Consider the following 22,804-nt stretch of genomic DNA (forward strand, 5'->3'; position numbering starts at 1 on the left):
ACCATCCCTTTTGGCATGCGTTAACGAACACACTCTTTTAGCAATTGCAGATGTGCAGATTTGTGACATTTAATAATGTATTCTGAAACAAAGCCCAGTCATTTTTAGCATCTATTTTCCTATTTTTCATTATTCTTTTCAATTTTGAGAAGCTAACTTCTTGGTAATTCCCAACAGTCATTTGTATTTTGGGGTATGCACACCTTTTATTCGGCTACCACACGCTTAAAAACTGGATCATGATCACTTGTTCCTAGGCAACCATCGATTTCTGCTAAAAATTTCCGTAAGAGAAGACCAGAGAAGCACTAAAACAATCGCATGTACTTTCCAGAAAAAATAAGGTTTCTCTCCAAAGAAACATTTTTTCTCAGGGAAAAAAATAAAAGGTCTTCAGATTTATTGTATTCCATATTGTTAAAAACATCCTCTACTAAGTGAGGCAAAAAATTTGACTGACCTTTAATTACAGAAAATTTACTTATAGCGTTTGGCTCCGTATGGTTAGAGAACGGCAAACAGACATCAAGAAGAATGTGTACTTTTTTATTAAAATGAATCACAGCTAAAATATTTTTGGCATTTAAAAGGTTGTGTAAGATCCTTCTGGGTTTGTTTACTTCTTGTGCACCGTTCTTTATGTTTGCATTTTCTGTAAAATTTGAAAAAAGGAGTCAAAACACGGATTCCTCTAAATAAGAATAAATTAGATTCTCATTGTCACAGCTACTAAGGACTACACAGCTGCAGTAGCAGAGTGATCTGATCCATTCTGCATAAAACCAAAACTAAACCCAAACCAGAACAAGTGTCTAAGTAGCAGAATTGGGTAAACGTTTTTAAATAAAACAAACCAAAAAGGACCACGGATAAAGGAGAAGCAACTGGGAAGCTACAATTGTACAGCTTTGACTACAACAGAAGAGCGGCTACTGGAGAAGGGGATAAAACAGATCACATCAATCCCAACCTCAGATTTGCAGAGTGAATCTGAAACACAGTCTTTTGTTCCTTATTCATGCAGAAAGGTCTACTTTGTTAACTTAAACCCTGTTGACACTCAGGTTTTGCATTAAAGGTCTGTTAATAACTTCCAGCTAAGACAGATTTCTAAGTACTTACCATATGTTCCATGCAAATGCTGATTTCTCCATCGCTGTAAAAAGCTCCATAAAAGCCCACTATGTATGGAGAGTTGCACTCATGTAGAACTTGCAGCTCACGAATGATCTGGTTTCGAATAGCTGGCTTGATCTCTAGATGAATTAACTGTAAAATAATACACTCTTACTATTTTCTTAGTAGCAAAGCGCCATTCAGAAGGAGCAGGTTGTTTGGAGAGGTTTTCCATATCTAACTGGGTTATGCCCTCAGCAGTCTGCTCTGATCTTGCAGCTGACTCTGCTTAGACCTCCTCAGGCCCCTTCCAACCAGAATTATTTGATGACTCAACTGTAAAATAATCCATCCTTATTTTCTTAGTGGCAAAGGGAAAGGAAAACACTACAATACAGCATGAGAAAGTTGGAACATCAACACCCATGAAAAGGTGGGATTTCCAGCTCTTCTTTTCACAAAATACTTCTCTATCAGAAACTTTTTGTTCCGGCACATTTTCTTCACTTACCTGTTTTTTTTGTGTGTGTTTTGTTGTTGTTGTTTGTTGTTTTTTTTTTATAGATAGTTCAGAAACTGAAGCTCTTTATGCTGAAAAAACACCTGCACAGGTGTTTGTAAAGCATTAGGGGAAGGAATGGGCTGAACCTCAAATTAAAAACTCCCCAAACCGAATCTAAACCTAAAAGGGAGATTACATAAAATACGTTGTTGCACTAGATTGTTTATCTCATAACAATAAAAGAAGTGTATTTCTCTTGTGAAAGGGAAGATTAAGAGACATTATGGAAATTGAATTTTAGTCGATATATGAAAGAAAAATTGCAGTTCAGCAAACACCTCAGCGGCATCAAATATTAATGAATTCAGGCAAAATTTCCTGTTAAACCCACAGTAGGTGGAAAAAAAAAAATCAATTAAATTGATTTAGTTCAAGAAAACCTCAGTGATTTGTGTATTTCACAATTCTCACACCTCAGAGCGGGTACTTTTCTTTGCTTCTCTCCAAACTGTCAGTGTGCTGAGCATGGCTTATTCTTCAGATCAGCACATGCACCTTTTCCTTCAGTTTTGCCAAAGATGACAGTGTATTCTTCTTAAAAAAAAAAAAAAAAAAAAAAGAAATGCCTGAAGTCTTTCAACTTCTCAACTTAAAAAAAACCTTGAGGTTTTCAGTGTAGTGTAATAATAGGATCTGGGATTTGAGTGTGACCTGTGTTTTATCCTTCCCAAAGGCCAGGTTATGTCTCCCATTAACAGTGCCACACATCCTGACACGCTGCCTTGTAACAAGTGCCACCTGTGCCAGGAACTTTTGCTCCTGGAAGGAAGAGGCATGAGGTATCCAAACAGAAATAATCAGTCAGTATCAGAGATGCATTTCCCTCACTATACTTGGTTCCCAGGTGTATCGAGAGACAGTGAAAGCTCCTCACATAAACAAAGTGAGAATTAAAACGTCAAGCTACTTAAGTTAAATAACCCCAGTTCTCTTACAAACTAGGTTCCAAATGCTATTGGTTGTAAAGCATAAAGCTGAATAATTGAAAAATACTCTAGCCAGAAGGAGAAGTACCTTTTTGCACATAAGCCACCTGCACCCCATGATGGAACTATAAAACAGGAGTTATCACTGTCCTCCAAAGCATTCCCTCATTCTCAGTTTTTTTGAGTTCTTTGTTCCCAGTATTATCCAGAGGCCCTTTTCTGGCCCGCAGCTGCGAAGGAAGACCTTAGAGCAGGTGATATCTTTTCCATTCCTCTAAACTTATGGCCCAGAATGCAGGATATTGTCACTTTTCCCTAATTTAGACCTTTCAGCAACTTCTTGTAGGCCTTCTACTCATTACTAAGTCTACCACATTTCTTTAAAAGATATATACCCAGATAAGAGAAAAATATGAAAAAAAAAAAGGGGGGAGGGGGGAAAATGGATGCCTATTCTATCATTACAAACACATGGGACACTTTCTGAAAAACTGGGAAGTTTAGGATTATTACATGCAACCTTTCCTACTTCTATGACATCAACTTCTCTAAAAGTTGGCATTAAAGTCTTTTTTTTGTGTGTGTGTGTGTGTGTGTGTGTGTGTGTGTGTGTCAATACCAATTATTTCTCTAGAGTCACTGTATTTCATCAGAGACAACCTCCTTCATAAAAATCATCCCTAAGTTCTGATTTTTAAGGCACTCACCTTTCTGGCCATTATGAGACCAGACGGCTTGTGAGATACTTTGAAGACCACACCACCATTCCCTGCTCCCAGCTCACTGATCTTCTCAAAGTCATCATCCTTCAGCTCTCCAACTTTTTGTTTCTGGGTAAGGAAAGCTTCGAGGCGCTTTCGTTGCTGTTCATCCAACTCTAGTTCTTCCAGCTTCTTCTGAAGTGCTTCCAAATTTGCCCTGCGCAGAGAAAGAACAGATGATTATTAAGCTGTTTGAGCTTACCCAGCAGTGTTGCAAGAGGAAGAGCAATAAAGCATTGAGGTTAAATAGAGATTAAATCCACTACACTTTTGCACCCGTATACCTTAGCCAGAAGGATCCGAGTTGTACAGTCATCCCCATGCGACATACATTATTGGAACTCTGATTTAAGTGAACAGTATTTTATTCCAGATAAAACAATGCCATAAACACAAACAGATGATACCCAGTTTCCCCATCTTTGAGGTTCTGTCCAAATTCCTGTGAGTTAAGTTTCACTACCTCCAGGAGTGGCTTAATGACTCAGCATTTATGATCAGAGATCTCATGAATCACAGCACATCTCTCCACGCTATTTTTAGTTCCACATTGTCAAGGATTGTGTTGCAATTTCCTAAGGAGTTTGTCTAAATGTTTTATTTACTGATTTTCACATAACTATAGAACTAATAATCCATTCAGAAGCTTCTCATTTAAGTATCAGTAAAAAATTATAAAGCGCAGCCAAACAAACATGCATTAAAAACCCGGCCACTGGAAACACAAAAGTCTTTTTAGTTTAACTGGGGAAAAGAAACAGCCCAAAGGTTTTAAGCCTTTTTTTTTTTTTTTAAGGGCACATCTACTAGAAACATAGGTTTAACATCATTAAGCAATACAAAATAGAAATACAAAACTTTAAGCAGTAGTTAAACTTGGGGTTACAGACGCAAGTTCAGTTTCCCAGGAAGATTCTTTTTTAATAACTTAACGTCAGATCCTAAGAAAACACTTCATTCCAATAATACAACAACTTAAAATTTAAAAAAATTTCCCACTTCCAACTGCAACCATAAGTTGCTGCAAAAGTAAATATTTAAACAGCAAATATATATTTATTTTTCATTTGGCTCAGCCAAATTTAATGCAGCATTCCCAGGGAATGCAGTGCTGCCAGGACGAAAAATTTCAGGAGCAGAATCTGCTTCTTCAGAGACCAAATCATTTCCCATTTAAAAAAAAAAAAAAGAAGACACAAGGTTGATTCTCCAAGAAGCAACAACAAATAACCCCCAGACTCAACAGAAAGACAGAATTATATAGGATGAAACCCTCAGCTCGTTCATTAGAGAGCCTGCGCTTCCAGGCAGGGTAACAACCTTGGTTTGACTATATGTAAGGTTTAATCAAAGCAAATAAAAATAATATAAATATTCACAGCTCTTCCTTACTACACAATCACTCCAAAAGTTTAAGCGATGACGCGCTCCTACTTCATTTATCAGTTCAAAAGTTAGACAGGATGCAACTGCTGGGCTAACTTAGGAAGCGATAATGCTCAGAAGAGTTAAATAGAGGAAACAGAATGAGAGCTTTGATGGAAAGGTGAGTTCTGCTCAGTCTGTTATTTTGACATTTTAGCAGTCCAGACATAAGATTAGTAAGAACACTTGCGAGTAAATTCCACAAAACACTCACCCAGGGCAAATGGAATTTGGCAATGCTGCTCACAACCGGAACACTCTCACACAGAAAATTTAAATGTACTTGTTCTACTGTACTTATAATACCGTGTCTCTACCTTAGTATAAAAATAATTTAACTCTGGTGCAGGTACTTCATTTTCAGACTATTTAACTCCGGTGCAGATACCTCACTTGCAAGCTATCCTCCAAGGATACTCTTATTTCTGTCCTCATAGCAGTCTAACCATATAACCATTATATTCCATACTGGAATACAATCATACAAATATCCTAGAGCATCTACAATGAGAAATTTCCCTGTGTAGACAAGCATAACATATAGGAACATTCAAGTTAATCTGATTTACAGACTCTGTTTTAAAAGATGAAGCACTAAGAGACACAATTTTGAAATCTGATTTCTAAAATGTAAAACAGAAAGCAAATTAATCACTGGATTATTTTTTTTCCTCCACAAGTGTGCCCAGTAAAGCAAGCAAATGCCAGCCCGAAGTCAAATGTGTGTCTCTTCCAGAACCCAGCTGAGCAAGCTCTTCTTACACTATGAACACAGGATTAAAAACTGGAGCAAAGTTAAGCACCCCTTACTTTCCTACAATAAACTCCAGAACAATGAATGCTGGATGGAAGGTCTGGATTTTACCCGAGGAGGTTACTGTTTTGAGATGACGTAACTCAGGTGGTTTGCTCTCATAGCAGGCTTGAGCAGCCGCAAGCTTTCTACACACACCTGACAAATACATAAAATCAGTATTTTTTTTTACTGAGCAGTATGTTAAACATCGGTATTTTTAGGAAGTATGGATTATTTTTCATTTTATAAAACCCTACACAACTAGCAGAAATGGAGAACAGAGATCCCTGGTGTATTTTGGGGCCACTCGCCAAGATAGTATTCTTAAGCATTTCTTTATATTAGAAGCAGAGCAACGTTATTGTGCATATAAACTCATTAAAAATAAACTTTTTCATAGGGTGTTTTACCTGGTTTTACCCTGTGCTTATATCAAAAGCATCATTGCCCAGAAAATACGGCTTACAAAACATCTTAAATTAACGAGGCAGTTTTATTGGATGTGACTTTTGCAGCGACAGATCTGTCATTCTGTCTCGCTGCTTTAGAGAAGCCAGGACCACACGAACGAGAGCTCAACATCCCTCTGGATCTCTCTTTCCTAAGAAGACAAGACAATTTTAGAACATGCAACAGACTTTGAAGGAACATCCAAATAACCTAGCAGCACCGGTTTTGTTGAATTCACTCAAACATCTGAAATAAAAGTATATTAAGCTCCTAGATACAATATTTTATATAAATAGATATTAAATGTCCTTTTGATATATAGGGCTAGGTTTTCAGATGAGCTCAGCAAGCAACGCAGACTATAAAGCCTGCATATGGACTTAATACCAAAACAGAACCAAGCTCTCCCCTACAAAATATGGCCTTAACAAGAAATTTCAGTTTCCTTTGAAAAATCTGGCCCAGTAAGCCACAGCAACAAATGACCTTTATCTTCATTTACAAGTTTTGAGAAGGAACTTGCTGTCATTTTAGGGATTACAGAAGGCGGCAGGGCTGCTTATTTGGAAAAATAAAGAAACGAGAGACACAGAAACAGGATGCAACATGGCTTTTTCTTGCTGTTTTGAAGAAAACTTTTTTTTTTCCCCCCTCAAGCAGAAGAGGTTTTCTGGGTTTGGAGACAACACAGAGATGCTTGAGCACATGACTTGGAGCAGACAAAATGCTAGTGTGATGAAACAAAACACTCACTCATGCTGATGCTGTGTAGTAACAAAAAGATTTGCTGGGATAGCATTTATCACATCTATGTTAGCTTTATGTATGCCTGTTTAAAGTGGGAGTTTCCCGGTTACTCATCTCAATAAACTTGCCATTCACTTAAAATACAGGCATTTCCCTGCTTGAAAGTATAAATGATTGTTGGGGTCCTTGCTCAAACACTTATCGGACTACTCCAAAGGTTGTCACAGATGGAAAAGTATTGGTCCCGTGAATCTCAGCACATCAGGTTTCTCTATCTAGAATGTAGTCACCAGCAAAATCACCGGAATGTTCTAAGCTCTAAAGGTAAAATCTTCCTTCCTTGCAGTGACGTGCAAGACGATGAGAGCAACGAAGTTCTCAGAGAATTGGTCCTGAAAAATTCAAGCAAGATCTAGCTGTAAATTACTCTTAAGACTTTTTGTGAAAGGTATTAACCCAACAAATCCATTATCAGACTAACTATTCAGAACGTAACTATAACATCTCCAGTTAGTTTTATAATTGAATGTCAGACATCAGGACAGAATTGCGCTCTTTTTTCATTGTGGTCATTCCCTTGAAGCACTAAATGCCAATAAATTTCTAATGTAAATAGCTAAATTTTAAAAAAAAAAAAAAAGAGTATTTGTGTCATTAAAATTATTGGTGCTCATCTACTTTTACTATTTCTAGGAGGCAGGACTTCAATAGTTTTAGTTTTGAACTCAAACTACTGTAAAAATTCTACCCCGACCCATAACCATGACTGTTACTGGACTCTCACCCTATAAAAACACCACAGCCAAGCAGCAGTGCAAGTCACATACAGAAAAAGTTGGACAAGTAAATCACTGCATATGAAGTTTTACAAATGCAACTAAACCAACACATACAAAAATACAGGAGACAACACTGAAGTCAGTTCACCGCTAAGACACCGTGAAAACGTGAAGAAAGCTCCGGTAGCTAAAAGTAGCAGCATGTTAACGTCTGCCTCCAGAAGGAGCACTAGTAGTTATTTAATCTTACATAAAACTTTTATTCAGAGACAAAGATTCCTATTAAAATTCATCACCATTACCTGCTGCAGTCTTGGAGTTGTTTTTTCACTGTCAGAGCGCTACGCCTTTGCCAGAGTTCCATCAAAGCAGGAGATCATCAAACCACCTCAGCACCTCCCTGTTCCAAGCACTACTCTAAAGCAACAGGTTATCATTTAATTTATTGCAATCGGTTTTAAAGCCAAGCACATACTAAACATACTGCACTAGGGGAAGAATCCAGCTTTCATAATGTGATCATCTGAATCAGCCACGGGGAGGTCAGCGCCGTTTTCTCCAGTTGTTAAAGACACAGTGTCATTTCACAGAACACTATCAATGAATATATTCTTAATCAACTAGCAGAAACGGGTAAATATGTTGTATAGCAGACAATACCACTGGAAAAAAGTATAGTGTCCCAACTACCGGACTTAAGATAAAATTATCGCAAGATCTCTCTCTCCCAGACCAAATGGAAAGTTAAAATATGCATTCAGTGCAAGTTTTTTGGGGGTTGTTTGTTTTTCCCCCCCTCCAAGTGGAGCACCAGGTACCAGGTGCTCTAGAGGGGGAATTATCTCCACCCACATTTGATCAGGTAGGATCCTTCCTATTAAGTCAATGTTACATCTTCCTTTTTGTGCTCCAGGAATTACGCTGGCACTGCAACGTCCTTCTCCTCACACGACACTTCTGTAACCTCAGAATTTTAAAACGAATGCAGAACAGAACTTAATCAGAGTGCAGCCCCCTACCACACATGCACAGCCCCTCCCCAAACACCAACGATCCTCTGATGTACACAGAGGAAAAACTCACCTCTACTCGCCCATTTACACTTTGCAAAAAAAAAATAAAAAATCTTTGTTTTAGGAGACAAATACAATCTGACATCCTGGGAGAACCCACATCCACCTCTTCTGCAGCCAGTTTGTGGTGGACCACAGAGGTGAGAAAGGTTCTCCGAGAACCACTGCGTGGGACGCTGAGAGCTTTCCAGCCTCAATGAAACCTCACCTGTGAAATGTATGGAAGCTCATCTAAGAGCTTCAGAATTGTCTCACCTATCCCAGTATCCCACCTCCCTGGTTTTTGTTTTGGGGCAGAAGGCAAGAAGAGACTTCTTAATTCATGCTTTTGGGGGCAGCCACATCAGCGCTGAAGAAAGAACTCCTGGAAGAGATGCATTAGGCATTTTAGAGCATACATGCTCTTTGAACCAGTAACACGATAAATAATGCCTTTAGTCTGCTAGTACATAATGTCATACTAAAAACAGAAAAGAAATCCTTACTCTTAATTCATACTAATAAAAAAATTCTCAAGGATTTGGAGTATTAATTCAGGTTAGTGTTAAGTTAATAATTTACTCAATCCTAAAAGCTACATTAAAGCTGTACTCAACCCTGAAGTCTTTTGAGAAAAAAAAACACCACAACATGGTAGAGGAAGAGAGTCTGACAGAGTCTTTAACAGTAATTTGTCAAATAGTTGTTAAAAGTTATTACTATCAGTTTTGTGAGCCGAACAATTAGTATGAGTGAAAGCAGAGAGAAGTACATTTACTTTCAGATCTACTGTCACATGAGGATACAGGCCTGGGGGTTGTTTTCCAGAACAGTGACAGTAACGCTTTCCCCAAGCCTACACAACTGTCAGTTTAGAGGGAAAAAAGTAGGCAGTTCACTACATCATTTCCATGAACAACCTCAATCAGGGAGCTGAAACGAAGTATTAGGAACACGAAGACATTCTGCAGTTTTGAAAAGGCAGACTACTATTTTGCATGACTCTGCCAAACCCAGGCAATAAGACAAATTTTTATTTAACTTGAACAAAGAACAGTTCACGGAATACCAGGGAATATCGAGTAACTACAGAGGTCTCATCGCTCGCAGAGCGGGTGGCTGTGGCTGTGCCACCTCCAGTGCAGCCTCGTAAAACTTAACGGTTAAAACAACAACTCAAAACAATCCCAACTCGCTGTAAGTGCAAAGCAGTCTTGTTTGGGAAAAACACACTATTTTTCAATTCTTGCACCATGTTAGAGGTCCTTCATAAATCACCCTTAGGTGGGATATGCGATTGCCCAATACACCTGCCCGTTTCTAGCATGAATATTAACATCTGAAAATACCATTCCACTTCCACAATGCAACAGACACGACAGGGCATATTTTGAGGTTTAATGCTGCCAACAAAAAAAAAAAAAAAACACAACACACCAAACCACATTACCTAGCAAGAATAAGAGGCAGTTTGATTAAAATCTATTTCTTAGTAAGAGGTATGTAAACCAAAACTATTAGAAAACTATTGTTCTGTCCAAAAAAAGCAACCAGCTAGACTAAATCAGTGTAAGAATTCTCATTTTTCTAAAGCTGAAAGCCACGTATTTTAAAGAAGAAAATATGCGATATGACTTCAAGTCTCCTGTTGAGTCTCCAAGCGATCAGGCAGTTTAACTTCAAAAACTCCTTATGGGCTGAACTGTTGGGTAGGAATCTGTGCTCCCTCTTTTGCTTTAGCCCAACCGCTATCCCATTGAACATTTCAGACTGGTTTTTTCTGAACTAAGCCGAAGCCTGCCAAGTGACACGCGTGAACTGAAGACGGAGTTTCAAAGGGAGTAAAGCCACAGATGCGAGCGGCGGCACAAAGGGACAGATATCAGATTCAGGGCCTGGGAGATGCTTCCTACTGGATTTTTTTCTCAGCTGTTCCCAGCCACTGCTTAGAGTCACAGCCCTTTATCCTGGGGGGTGGCAGCAGCTGCCAGCAAGGCTTGGGCACCTCTTTTATGTATTTAGCTCTATGGCTAAATAATGCAACTGGTTTGGTGTTTTTTCAGGATTGTTTCCCCCCCCCCCCCAACAGTTAAAAGGCTTCCTCAGGACTTACTGTAGCATTGAATTCAACGTGCGCCACAAACAAACTGCCATCTCAAATTAAGAAATCCAAGAACCAAATCTCCAGAACCAGAAATCCAAGTTCTCGATCCCCCTTTCCTACATATCTGTGCACTTACCACTGATTTTTTCCCCACCAGCACTACACATGACCAGAACAAAAGAGCAACAGGGAAATTAACACTGCCTTATAGACAGAAAAAGGAAATTTTTTTTTAGGGATTTAAAACACAACACAGAGGATAAGGAGAATTTATACAATTCTGATCATCAGCTGACACATGTATTTACACAAGTCCTGCTTTTCCACTATTTTATGTCTCTGAAACTCTGAGTTAAATTCAATGATAAAAACAAGGGATAAATATGTGCAATACTAATCATAACAGTATCTTCACGACTCCCTTTTGTGGTAGCTACGCAGCCTTTGAGAGACACTACAATAATAAAAGAGATGAAGTTACAGGATCGGTTTACAAGGCCCATGAAAAAGCCAGGATTAGAACTGAGACACCTTCTCTGCAAGAGCCGAGCGAGGAGCACAGAAGCACAAACTCCATCAAAAGCTGCAGTTACCACATCAGGGACTGGGAAAGAAAATTGCCAGAATGTGCAGAGGAAAACATAAAAAAACCAATCCGTAACTGGGATTCAAAGAAAGCCACGGATGGGAGGTTTAGATGTTTGCCTACACGCAATCCATCCATTTCAAATAACACAGAACATTCACCGGTATAGCCATTTAGTGGAAGAAATTAGTGATTTTTACTTAAAATATGTATAGACTGTACCAATGCATATAGAAATATTCACACATAAATACAGATACGCTTATATCCAGACAGAGTATTTTTTCCCCCCAAAAATGCATTCTGTGATTGTTATATTTGCCACATTAGATCTGCCGACTCATCTTCCCACCACAATGAAAAAGGTTCTGGAAGAGCACAGGACAACGCTGAGCTGTAAGAAAAACAAACACTGAAAGACAGAAGAGTTGCCGGGAAGTTTCAAGGGTTTGTTTTAAAAACCCCTAAGTAGTTTTTTTAAAATACTTGTTCATCCAAAGAATCACACACTGTCGGAGTATCTCTGTCCTAGTTCTCAGCCTGTAAAGTAAAATAATCTGCTTCCATTGTTTTGTTTTGTTTTTTGGCGTGTGTCACCCAGTCACAGACACTGCTGTATTCTTCCTTCTGCTGGGTGCCACCCAGGTGACAGACCACATCCTCAGCCGTCAGCAGGCAGAAGTTCTGCTGGAATTCACTCTCCTCTTGTTCAGACAAGGCTGAGGATGAATGCGGCGTCTCAACAGATGTTTGCCGAGAGATACTGAGCAGCGAAATTAGTCTTTCCCAGTTGTTCAATTCCTGTGGGCACTAATTGGCAGAAAGTCTTGCACGTTTGTTCCAAAGTATAATTGAGTTTTTGTCCCAGTCACATTGAACATGTATCACATCAGGAATCATCAGGTTGCCGATTTCTAGCAACACAATAGGAAGTCTCCAGAAAAAAAAAAAATAATCCATTGCTTCCTTTAAAAAAGAAAAAATTAAAAAACTTTGGAAGAAAGAACCCACTCCCCAAAAATTCAGCAAGCTAGAAATTGATGTTGCCAACCAGCACTGCTTCCTCAAAGAGACATTTTTGTGTTTTGGCAGTGGAATCCGTACATTTTATAAAGCCCAGCCAATCCCCAGGGCAATGATGGGAGAACAAATGCAGCTGTAAAAAGAGTAACACAGGCAAGCAGCTGGGGGAGGGAGGGGGGCTTTTTTACTGGAAAAATTAGAATTTAATTTAAAGGAAACACCTAGATTTACCATAAATAAAAGAAAAATTTTCCCCAGTTCATTTCAGAATGTTTCTCCTGCATACACTGAAACAGCTTAGTCAATATACACCCAAATAACTGGCTGATGTATTTCCTGTCTTACGTAAATTACCCACAATTTTCATGCTCAGTTTTTTTTTCTAAGCCAGTACTAACACAAAGACCCTTTGCCCACATTAATAACAGCAGCACCGTTGTCACGCCAAATAAATAATTTAACTACATATTGGGTTTACCTAGTCCTTTGGGGTTTTTTTAAGCCTTCTTTGGCTACTGGATAACACTGGAAGGTCTGGGAGGTAACCTGACCCTCTCGAGACAGAGACCTGAGACTCTTCAATTAAAAGATGTGCTACTCAGAAATTGTTGTAATTACTGAATTTCAACACATCTCAATAGTACCTCTCAGGCTCTGGGTCCACCATCACTTACTCCTGGGCTCTTGCCAAAGGAGGCGGCTCCGCCTCATCGTGCCCCCAGCCATTCATTCCCCAGTAACCTGTTCAGATAACGCATCCATTTAAAAATTAACTAAAAATCCTGGAAATTTTCAGCCAGATCATTTCCCTGATTAAGTTCAGCGTGTGGCTACGTCAATGCTGCTGCGAGCACAAGAGGACAGATGTCTGAAAACTCATCTGGGCTTCTTTGCTGGGTAAGTTCTCCATCAGATCAGCATTCACATCTCACTCTAAGAGCTGAGACAAGAAAAGAAGCATCAGGAAGATACGGGCACAGTGAGGAGAGGAGAGGACTTCTTCGGAAGGAGCAGGATCTCACACATGCTTAATTGTGAAATCACACCTCTGTCACCACCTACAGAATTGGTGCTGTAAGGGGCAGAAAAGGAAAAGTGGCTGGATCCATATTTACACTTCCCTTGTATTCCAATGAGATGAAAGGTAACAACATTTATTTTCTAACCCTGTTTTTATTTAACTCTCCTAAACTGATTTATGCTTTTTGAACTAAAACATTATCATAATAATAACTAATAACTAATAAATAATAACTAAAGGGTGCCTGTGTTATTGTCATTACACTTAAATATGAGTGTAAGCACTTAACAAGACTTGGTATTTGCCACTACCTCAGTATTAAGCATCTTAAAATCTTTCCTACATCCATAATTGTAAACTAAAAGCTGCCTATCCAGTGAGAACAGCACAGGTCACTTTGACAGCTAAGAAAGTCTACACAACTAGTACAGAAATTAATACAAGCAGCAGTTTTTTCAGCACATCCATCCAGAAATAATACAAGAAGTTCTTAAGGTGATGCAGGGTCTTACTTCCTGCTATTTTGTTATAAAACCATGTATTACATTAGTTTCTTAAGTATTATTAAAATGCTATTTCTAATTCAATGAAGGACCGCGCACAGGCTTAAACACATTTAAAGAGAATGCTACGAGCAGGTATGCTTTAATCTAAATTTGGAAGACTTAGTGTGTTTTAGGCAGGCAAGCATAAATGCTCCAAGAAAGCTGTGAGCCCTTTATTACTCACTTTCTCATAGTGCATGTATTTGTAAGCTTGGTTAATCATTAGCAGATGGAAAAAAAAAGTTTCTCTTCTTTATTTTCTCTTAGAAACATTTACAAGTTTGCAGTAATTCCACATCATTCAATGCAACTGCAATCCAGGCAGATCAGTCATAGAATTCCAGGACCTAATCTTCCTGAACACTACACACACATACAAAGAAGCTCCTCTGAAGTCAAAGGAATTCCACAGAGGGGCTGCCCCTTCTCAGAGAATTTCTTGCTTTAAAAAAAAAAAAAACAAACCACACCACAAAATAATCCCCCCAAAACAAAGGCAGAAATGACCCAGCAAGCATTAAAATTAACAACTCTGAAAAATCTTCCTTCCATTTCATCTAAAATCACATCCAAGAAAACTGACCCAAAAATATTACTCCATGGAGGACAAATCTTCTTGGAAGAAGGTCTACTGGGAAACAGCCTACTGGTTCTGCTGCTCCCCTCACGCCGCTCTGGTTTACAATGCAAACTTAAAGACCAAAAAACTCAAGACAAAACAAAAGGAACCCCACGCTACATATGATGGGAAACAATCTGCCTTTTACTCCTACAAACCCCAAAGTGAAGTTTCCTTGAGAAAGATATTGAAAAACATGAAAATTGCAAGGTGCACAGCAAGCAACTATTTATTTTGCAAATTGTAATACAAATTTAAGTTCAAACCAGTTTTGCATAATTCCCAAGTTCTTTTTTGACTGTCAAATACAGGCAGTTGTACTCAGAGGTCATGCCAGCTATTCAGGGGCTTCCTTAAATGCATGACCTTAAATGCAATCAGAATAAACAGCAAGAAGCAATAAGAGAGAGCTGACTAATTAATACTGCAGTTCTTAACCTATGGCTGGATTTTGCCAGTCATCCATTTCTATGAAATTACTCTTTGGTTTGAACAGTTCTAAGGCTCAGATGTACTGAAAAGAAACCCCAGAACTGCTCATCATGGATGCAACCACCACCAATAACAGCTCCATGGCTGATGGCCTGTTTGCACTCACAGTTGTCCTTGGACATTCTTTCAAGCCACGTCCTTTAAAGAAATAAAGTTACCAAGGTGGTAAAGACCTACAATATCTTTTTAAATTCCTCTCAAAGACCTAGCTCCTTACAGCATATTAAAGGACAATGCACATTCCTTGTTCTACTTTTTTTTTCTTTACATTTTTATCTAATTAAACACAAAACAGAAGTGTTCTTTTCAATCCCAACCACCTTTTCAATGTGAATGCTTATAAAACAGAAAAAGTCAGTAGCACTCAAAAAGATAAGCTCTCCTTTTTACATTCCGTCAAAGCCCTGGGCACTTTTGCAAGGTTCAAGTTATAATACCAGAGACAAGGAAGTTTTTATCTACTCAGTCAAGGTGAAAAGTAAGGCTTTAGAGGAGTTAGTTTGTAGACATCCCAATGTAACAGGATGTTCCCTGATGTACAGGAAAAGTAACCATAAAGAGACTCTTCTGTAATTAGAAGTTTCAAGCGATGAGAAACATTAATAAACATTCTTAACTGCAGCAGTAATCCCTCCCATGACAGACAAATGAACTTCAAAAGTAATTCTAATGCTCATTTGGTGGCTCATTGGATTGTTGTGCTCTATGACAAAATACATCGTACTGAGTATTTATTTCACTTTTTCAAGTAAGCACTTTTAAAATAGGCTGTCAATATAGTCTACGTTACATGCCAAGACAGTCTCTCATTAAACTTAATTTAGAATCTCAAGGCACAGGTTTCATCAATTTTTTTTCCTACATGTGTACTTCTGGATATGGGCATTTTAACTAATAAATTTTAATGCACTTTCCCGAGATCAGTGGAACAGTTCAAAACTCACACAGTCTAACTTACAGACAGTAAGTTTCGATGAATATAAAAAAAAGTAGTGATGTTTTAAAAATTGTCATTACAGAACTTAGGTATTTTGCACTATCTCAGCCAAAAGCAATTTAAGTAACTTAATCGTGTTTAATTATTTGGTTTGAATTTAAAAAAAAAAATAAATCAAGCATCTATTTGGATCTCAAATATAAATTTTAATAAGCCAAAGCAGTTAAAAATCTGGGCATGTCAAATTCTTACTTAATGTATTAATAGCATCAGCTGTTCAGGTATTCAGTCATAAGCCACTGTAAGACTTAATGTGTCAAAGAAATTAGCAGAGACCAAAGCTGGGGAACAAGGTGCCCATATTCTGTTCTGCCATGTGAGAGAACAGTTAGGTGGCTGTTTAATATTGTTTTCACCGAGGATGTCATGGTTTAAAAACAACAAACAAAAAACCTGAACACCTAAAATATACACCTCAATATAAAATGCTATATGAGACGAGAGAGCGTAGCTTCTGTCTCAGCACGGTCTGTACAGAGCACCACACCTGCCGTATCTGGCATTTAGTAGACTACCTACAGTAAGCTAAAAACTAGTTGCACCTTGTCTTCACTGGCATTTTATACCAAATTAACGTTCTCATTATAAATATGACCCTTCCTTCTGCTTATCTTTCTTGTAAAGACGCCATTAAAGAACGCCACGAAGTAACTTTCTTTTCATGTGAACAAAAAATGTGTTGTAATACAGAAAGTGGCATTACCTTGAAACCTACCCTCCTGCTTCTTTGCAGAGCTTCAGCCTCGTGTTCTGGGTTTAGTTTGGGTTTAGAAGAACATTTAAAGAAATTGGGTAACAACTGTCAGATATTCAGAGGGAGCCAGAAGCTTGAAAGGAACAGAACGCAGAGATTTTGTTCTTGTTTCTTTTGTCTATAAAGACAGCAAACTACGTTCAATCAAAAGATAAATATTCCTTTTACTAATTTTCTTTCAGGTTGGTTTGTTTGGGTTTTTTTCCCCTGTTTTCTCCGCAAAAAATCTCTGCCCAGTTACAACCGTGCAGCTCCAGAAGAACCAGAATGAAATTCAACTTGCAGCTGGCCAGTGTCATCTCGGTTTCATTCTGCTGATCCGAAGCTCAAGAACAGCAGCACAGGTTCAGCCCTCTCTGTGCAACTGCGTCTCCGCAGGAAGCGTCAAAAACAGAAGCAAAGCTCACAGCGTAGGAAAGTCTTTTATTAAGTTGTCTCTATTGTCCAGCCGAGGTAGCTGGGGATTTGGAAGGCCCCAGAGAGAACCACAACATCCTGTACAAATAATTAAAGTCATTGCTACAAATAACAAAACCTGCTGTCGAGAGAAAAACATATTTACATTTTCATTAAAATATTCGGTATATACACATTTAAATTGCAAGTACGCTAACTTGCCTTTGTACTGCCTTGCCAGGGAGGGAAAGAAGAGTCATGCAAGTAAGAACCAGGCCTCACAAATGCATTTCTTGAAGCCCTACACCTCACACTATAAGCTTTTCCTTACTCTAGTCAATGAGTTCCCGTGGCCAAATAAGGATGAAGCCAGAAGGCAAGACAGGAACAGAAAGCAGGACATCCTGAATCATCCAGCCCCTTCTTTCATTTCCTCCCTTTCCCCTTCCTTTCTGCCAGGACGCCAAAGTATCATATATACTCATTCCTAAAAGTATTAAGCTTCGGTATTTTAAAACTAGGAAGAGATTCTGGGGGTCAAATACCTGTCAGAATATGTGGCAGTACCTCCTGCCTCTGACAGCTAGAAGGTTTCCGAATTCCAGCATACGACCGCTGATGGCCAATCTATATCCGTTTGATTTTGCGCCAACATTGCCTTCGGGCCTAAATAACTTCCTTCCTCCTGGATGTTCAGATGCTTCATGCATTTATAGGCAGCAATCATACCACCTCGCTCTGAATCATCATTTTACTTCGCGAAGTAATTTGAGATCTTTTCATTCTTTCTCTTGAGAGGTTCTCTGCTCTGAAAAAAAACCAACAGGGAAGCCTCCAAGATCATTTGCAAAGTGACAAGTTTGTATATGCTGGAAGCAAATGAGTAACTGGAGACTCACATAGCCAAAATTCCACTATACCAGGAACAGAGCTTTAGAAAGTGTTAATATGGTAGTCCACGGATGCATAGCATACTTGAACCACTTGACAAGGTATACAGCCTGACAAACACCTCTCCTCTTGATTTCAAGCACTAACCAAAGGAGGGAGAAGGGGGGGGGAAAAAAAAAAAAAAAAAAAAGAAATCAGAGGAGCAGGAGAGGAAAAAAAAGAAAATCATCTTACAGATGAAGGCAAAACCCGAATAAGCAGTTTCAATTTAATTCCCAAACCCATTTCCAAATTCTGACGCAACTACTCTTTGCTATTTGAAATATTTCACAATGAGGATTTAATATTAGCAGCACGAGGGGATATTTCCATGATTAATTAATTATGGTTGTTTATAGGAGAACCGGGTGCTGGATTTACTCTCACTAAGCTACTTCTTTTAAAAATACTTGACATATCTCTAAGCTGACAAAAGCTGGGTAAAAGGTCTCGTATATGACAAAGCGCACAAGTCTAGGAGACACAGATACCAAACAAATCAACACACAAAACAGAAAACGAAGCAAGATAGTTCATCAGGACTCAACACTCCCATGAGTCTCAAAAGGATTCCAACAAGTAAGTGGGTATCAAATGTGTAAAAGCAATTTAAGAATGAATGACACTTCTTAACTCAAGAAATACTGAAGAAATACGGTATTTAACATATTGCATGTTTGCTGATCAGCTTTGGGTATCAAAATAAGCAAATGACAGGTGTATCAGATTTATTATATAAAACAAGAATAACATGCAGTAGGGGTCCCTGAAGACTAAATCAACGTATCCACAACCGCCTTGAAGAAAAATCAACTGGAAGGTGCTATACAGGCAGATATAAAACTAATATTTTCCCCTTATCAGTGCAGATAAACCTGCATAAACAGTGAGATCATAATGCTTAGATACAATCAGTAACTCCTGCCAAAGAATAATTTTTAAACAGCTCATCTCTCAGTTAATCATCAAAAGACTTTGCTAGAAATGTCACAGCTGGAGCTGCTAGACACTGAATTTCATTTTTTCTTTTAATGTTTGGGTGGTTAAGTGAGATCTGAACCTGTCTGAAAAGGTGGCAACAATGACACATGCAGAGCCCATACTTTAAGGCCCAAGACTTGTAGATCTCACTGCAGTTCTGCCTCACGTACCCTTTGACAGGGTGACACATAAGGAGCTCAGTTTACGAGTCCAAGAGGGACTAACCTGACCATACAGGGACAAGAATCTGTTCTTTCAAGATGCATGTGTGTTTCAAGGCTCAGCTGAGAGCTAGTCCGTCACCTCAATCTAAAAATTAGGTGGCGAACACAGACCTGTTAACCTCAAACAAAAACCTTGTGTAACACCTCACTACTTCAGGATGCTGACACCGGATCTGCGTAACCAAAGCCACCACCCTTACCCAGATCTGCAAGATCAACAGGGGCTTCACGAGCAACACGCAACAAGCCAGCGTTCAGTCCTTTTCCCCCCCTCACAAGTGATCAGCTCGGACCTACCTTCCACACACTCCTACAGGATAACGTTTGCGTTACACACAGGAAAGCTCAGGGGCATTTTCTCCAAACGCACTCACTGATGTACCCAGCATCGCCGGCTAATTACTGGAAAACAGATTTACTGAAACTCGCGTTGGCTTGGTTCAGAGCCAGGGAGGAGGAAAAACAAGACACCTTTGCTGGAAATCCGGGCTTTTAAATATGATTTCTCCCACACACGCATTTATGAAATATGCTACTGGAAACGCATCCTTTGGCACTCAGCAGGTAATTATGTAATCTAAGAACTCAGCAGATACCATTATGGGCTACGAGAAGAGAGTTATACAAGTTGTCCTCTATTTATTTCCCCCAGCTTATTTACCTTGGAAGATCTGACAGAAAGTTTGTTTATCGCCGGTCCCGCCGAGGAGCCCCTCAGCAGGTACCGGGGGGGGGGGGGGACGGACGGGACACCCGCCCCCAAGGAACCAGCAGGTCTTGATTTTTTTTTTTTCTGGCAACCAGGCCGTGCCGGTTTAAAGCCAGACGGCTTAAGGAGAAACTAACCCAGCAGGGCTGGTGCCCCTTCACCGCCTGGGATACGCGCTTTTCCCGGCGGGGGCCCATCCGCAGAAGAACACACACACACACAAACACACACACACCCCCGACACCGCTCCGGGGAGGCGGCGGCCGCGCCCGTCACCTCAGGGACGCGGAGCGCGGGCAGCCCCCGCCGGAGCCCCGGCCACCCCCAACAGGCTCCACTCACTCTGCAGAGCTTGTCCCGTTGACGGCGGATCCATCCGGAGCGGGGTTGAGCTGAATCGGCCCGGGCTTCTTCTTCGGCATTTTCTCCCCCAGACGGCGCGGAGGGTAAGGGACGGAGAAGCCCCGGCCCCACTTCGGCCAGGTTCGAGGGACTTCCTGCGGCGGGGCAAAGTTGGGGGCTCCCCTCGCCGCCCGTGCGCGCGCCCCCCCTCACTCCCCCCCCCCCCGCGGGCTGCGAGCAGCCTCCTCAGCAGGCAGGTGCCGCCGCCGTCGCCGCCGGACCCCAGCCGCGCCTCCCCTGCCGCCCAGCGCCGGCCTCCCCCGGCGGCGCCGCGCCGAGCTCCCTCCGGCAGCTCCCGACGGGGAAAACTGCCCGGGCTCAAAATGTGCCCTTCTGTGGGACTGCGCCTGCGCGCACCGCCCCGGCCACCCCCAGCGCGCAGGCGCGGTGGGCGAGCGCATGCGCACTGGGCGCAGCGAAGCCTCGCTGAAGCCCTGCCCTCACTGCGCTCTGCCCGCAGCCGCGGGGCGGGGGCGGCGCGGAGTTTGCGGGGGGGGGGGGGAAGGGGGGGGGCACTCCCTCCGCGTACCGGTACCCCGCGTACCGGTACCCCGCGTACCGGTACCCCGCGTGGAAACTACTCCCGTCGTTCTAATTAACACACAACCCTCGGCTGGGGTACCAACGGCTGCTGAGTTCTTCCCAAAGGAAGCGCCTGGATTGAAAATGGGAAAGGAGGGGGGGGGGGGGGGGGTGGCAGTTAGAGAACTGCGAATTATAAACAGTAAAAGGAGTATGAAAATGAAACGCCCGAGATGCTTTTGCTGCGGGGAAGGGCCAGATGGGGTCACACATTCCACACCTGAATGCGCCGCTGCTTTCCTGGACGTACGTTTCTCCGGAGCCCTGACTTGGGCCACCAGGATTTTGTAAAAAAAAAAAAAAAAATCACCATTTATTTCAGTGACCCTTAAAAATATAACCAGGGAAATTCTCTTTTCCGGGAGCTCTCTGTCGTGTTTTGGCAGACGACAGCCGGAGTGTACGGCTGGGAAAGAGCGGCTTGGAAAAATAAATGTTACAGATCGATGCTGTACGTGGGGATTGCACTCCCTGAACCCGCTGCTTCTGTAAACAGTTTTGAGGTCAGACACAGAAGTCCCAGGGCTGCGACCCCACGCCGTGGAAGGGACGGAGCCTCTCGCGTAATTCTGGGGTAATTCTGGGGGGAAAAAACACCGACGTAAAGACGAGGTTAAAACTTCAGAGCGCAAAACCCGCCTTTCTGCTGAAAAAAAAAAAAAAAAAGCTTCCACCTTGGGCTGTGAACTGCCCCCGCTGCCTTGCCTTAACATCACCTCGCTCCCGCCCATCTCTAAAGTACTGATTTTGCAGAAAATGACCCCAGCACCCAGCAGGGTGGCACACGGGTGGGGTGACCACCTCCCGGTGCGGCCGGAGTGGGGGCCAGCGGGGCCGTCACCGCAATGTCCCTTGCTCCAGGCCAGCGGTGGTCCCCTCTGGGGGAGGTGACTTCAGCAGTAAGAGACCCCCCCTTCTCTTCAGGCAGCAGCACTGCTCCTCCACACCCGTTCTCATTCCAAGCGGGAGAAATTAAACGTAAAGAATTGAACAAGAGGGAACAAGCAATAGAACAAGCAATAGAACAATTGAACAAGCCATAGAACAAGAGGGAACGGCTTCAAGCTGCAACAGGGCAGGTTTAGACTGGACATTAGGAAGAAATTCTTCACAGAAAGAGTGGTCAGACACTGGAAGGGGCTGCCCAGGGAGGGGGTTGAGTCACCATCCTTGGATGAGTTTAAGAGTCATTTAGATGAGGTGTTGGGGGATATGGTGTAGGGAAGAACTTTGTAGAGTAGGGTAGATGGTTGGACTCGATGATCCCAAGGGTCTTTTCCAACCTAGATGATTCTATGATTCTATGAAATGTAAGGATCCCATTATTTAGTTGTAGATCTCAGGGTGGGGATGGAATGTTCGGATCAGCAAAGCCAATCTGGCTGTTACACACGTGCAGCGCTTAAAACGATGACATTCCTGTAAGAGCCAGGAGATCTTTTATTACCTTCACAATCCTGCCTCTGCTGCTGAGAGGCCGTAAACAAGTTTGGGAAAGTCTGGGATTCTTCGGCAGATCAATTTCTCCTGGTCTGAATCCAGCAGGAGAAAGGTGAAGGCTCTTTTAAGGCCTGTACCCTGAGAAGTTCTGCATCAAGAAGGGCTTCAAGATCTCTTCTGCTTTCCGACACAGCTGAGGAATTCCCTCTGTTGCTACTCCAAGCTTGTGTCCTGGACGTTGCTCTGTCTCTCAACAAACGTGACACGTCTAGAAGGAAAGACTCAACAGTTGCTCATAAATTTGCTCCAGTTTTAAGTGAAATCTCTCACGGAGACACGTGAGTCACGGAGGGAAGTGACCCGGTGGTGGCGAATGGCTTGGTAC

The 22,804-nt window shown here is 41.3% G+C and overlaps 1 protein-coding gene across 1 annotated transcript in view; it reads right to left on the reverse strand.

Annotated features, from left to right (window-relative positions):
* The window catches only part of MAP2K1 (mitogen-activated protein kinase kinase 1), a 36,983-nt gene extending 16,523 nt beyond the window's left edge, over positions 1-20,460 (reverse strand). Inside the window, exons 1-3 of the mRNA XM_074156528.1 lie at positions 20,338-20,460; positions 3,312-3,522; positions 1,123-1,269 (exon numbers count right to left, since the gene is read on the reverse strand). Coding sequence (XP_074012629.1) covers positions 1,123-1,269; positions 3,312-3,522; positions 20,338-20,417 — 438 coding nt within the window. The 5' untranslated portion in view covers positions 20,418-20,460. The remainder of the gene's footprint in view (positions 1-1,122; positions 1,270-3,311; positions 3,523-20,337) is intronic.
* Between the last annotated feature and the right edge of the window lie 2,344 nt (positions 20,461-22,804).

This window comes from Numenius arquata, chromosome 11 (assembly GCF_964106895.1).
Source record: "Numenius arquata chromosome 11, bNumArq3.hap1.1, whole genome shotgun sequence".
NCBI lineage: Eukaryota > Metazoa > Chordata > Aves > Charadriiformes > Scolopacidae > Numenius > Numenius arquata.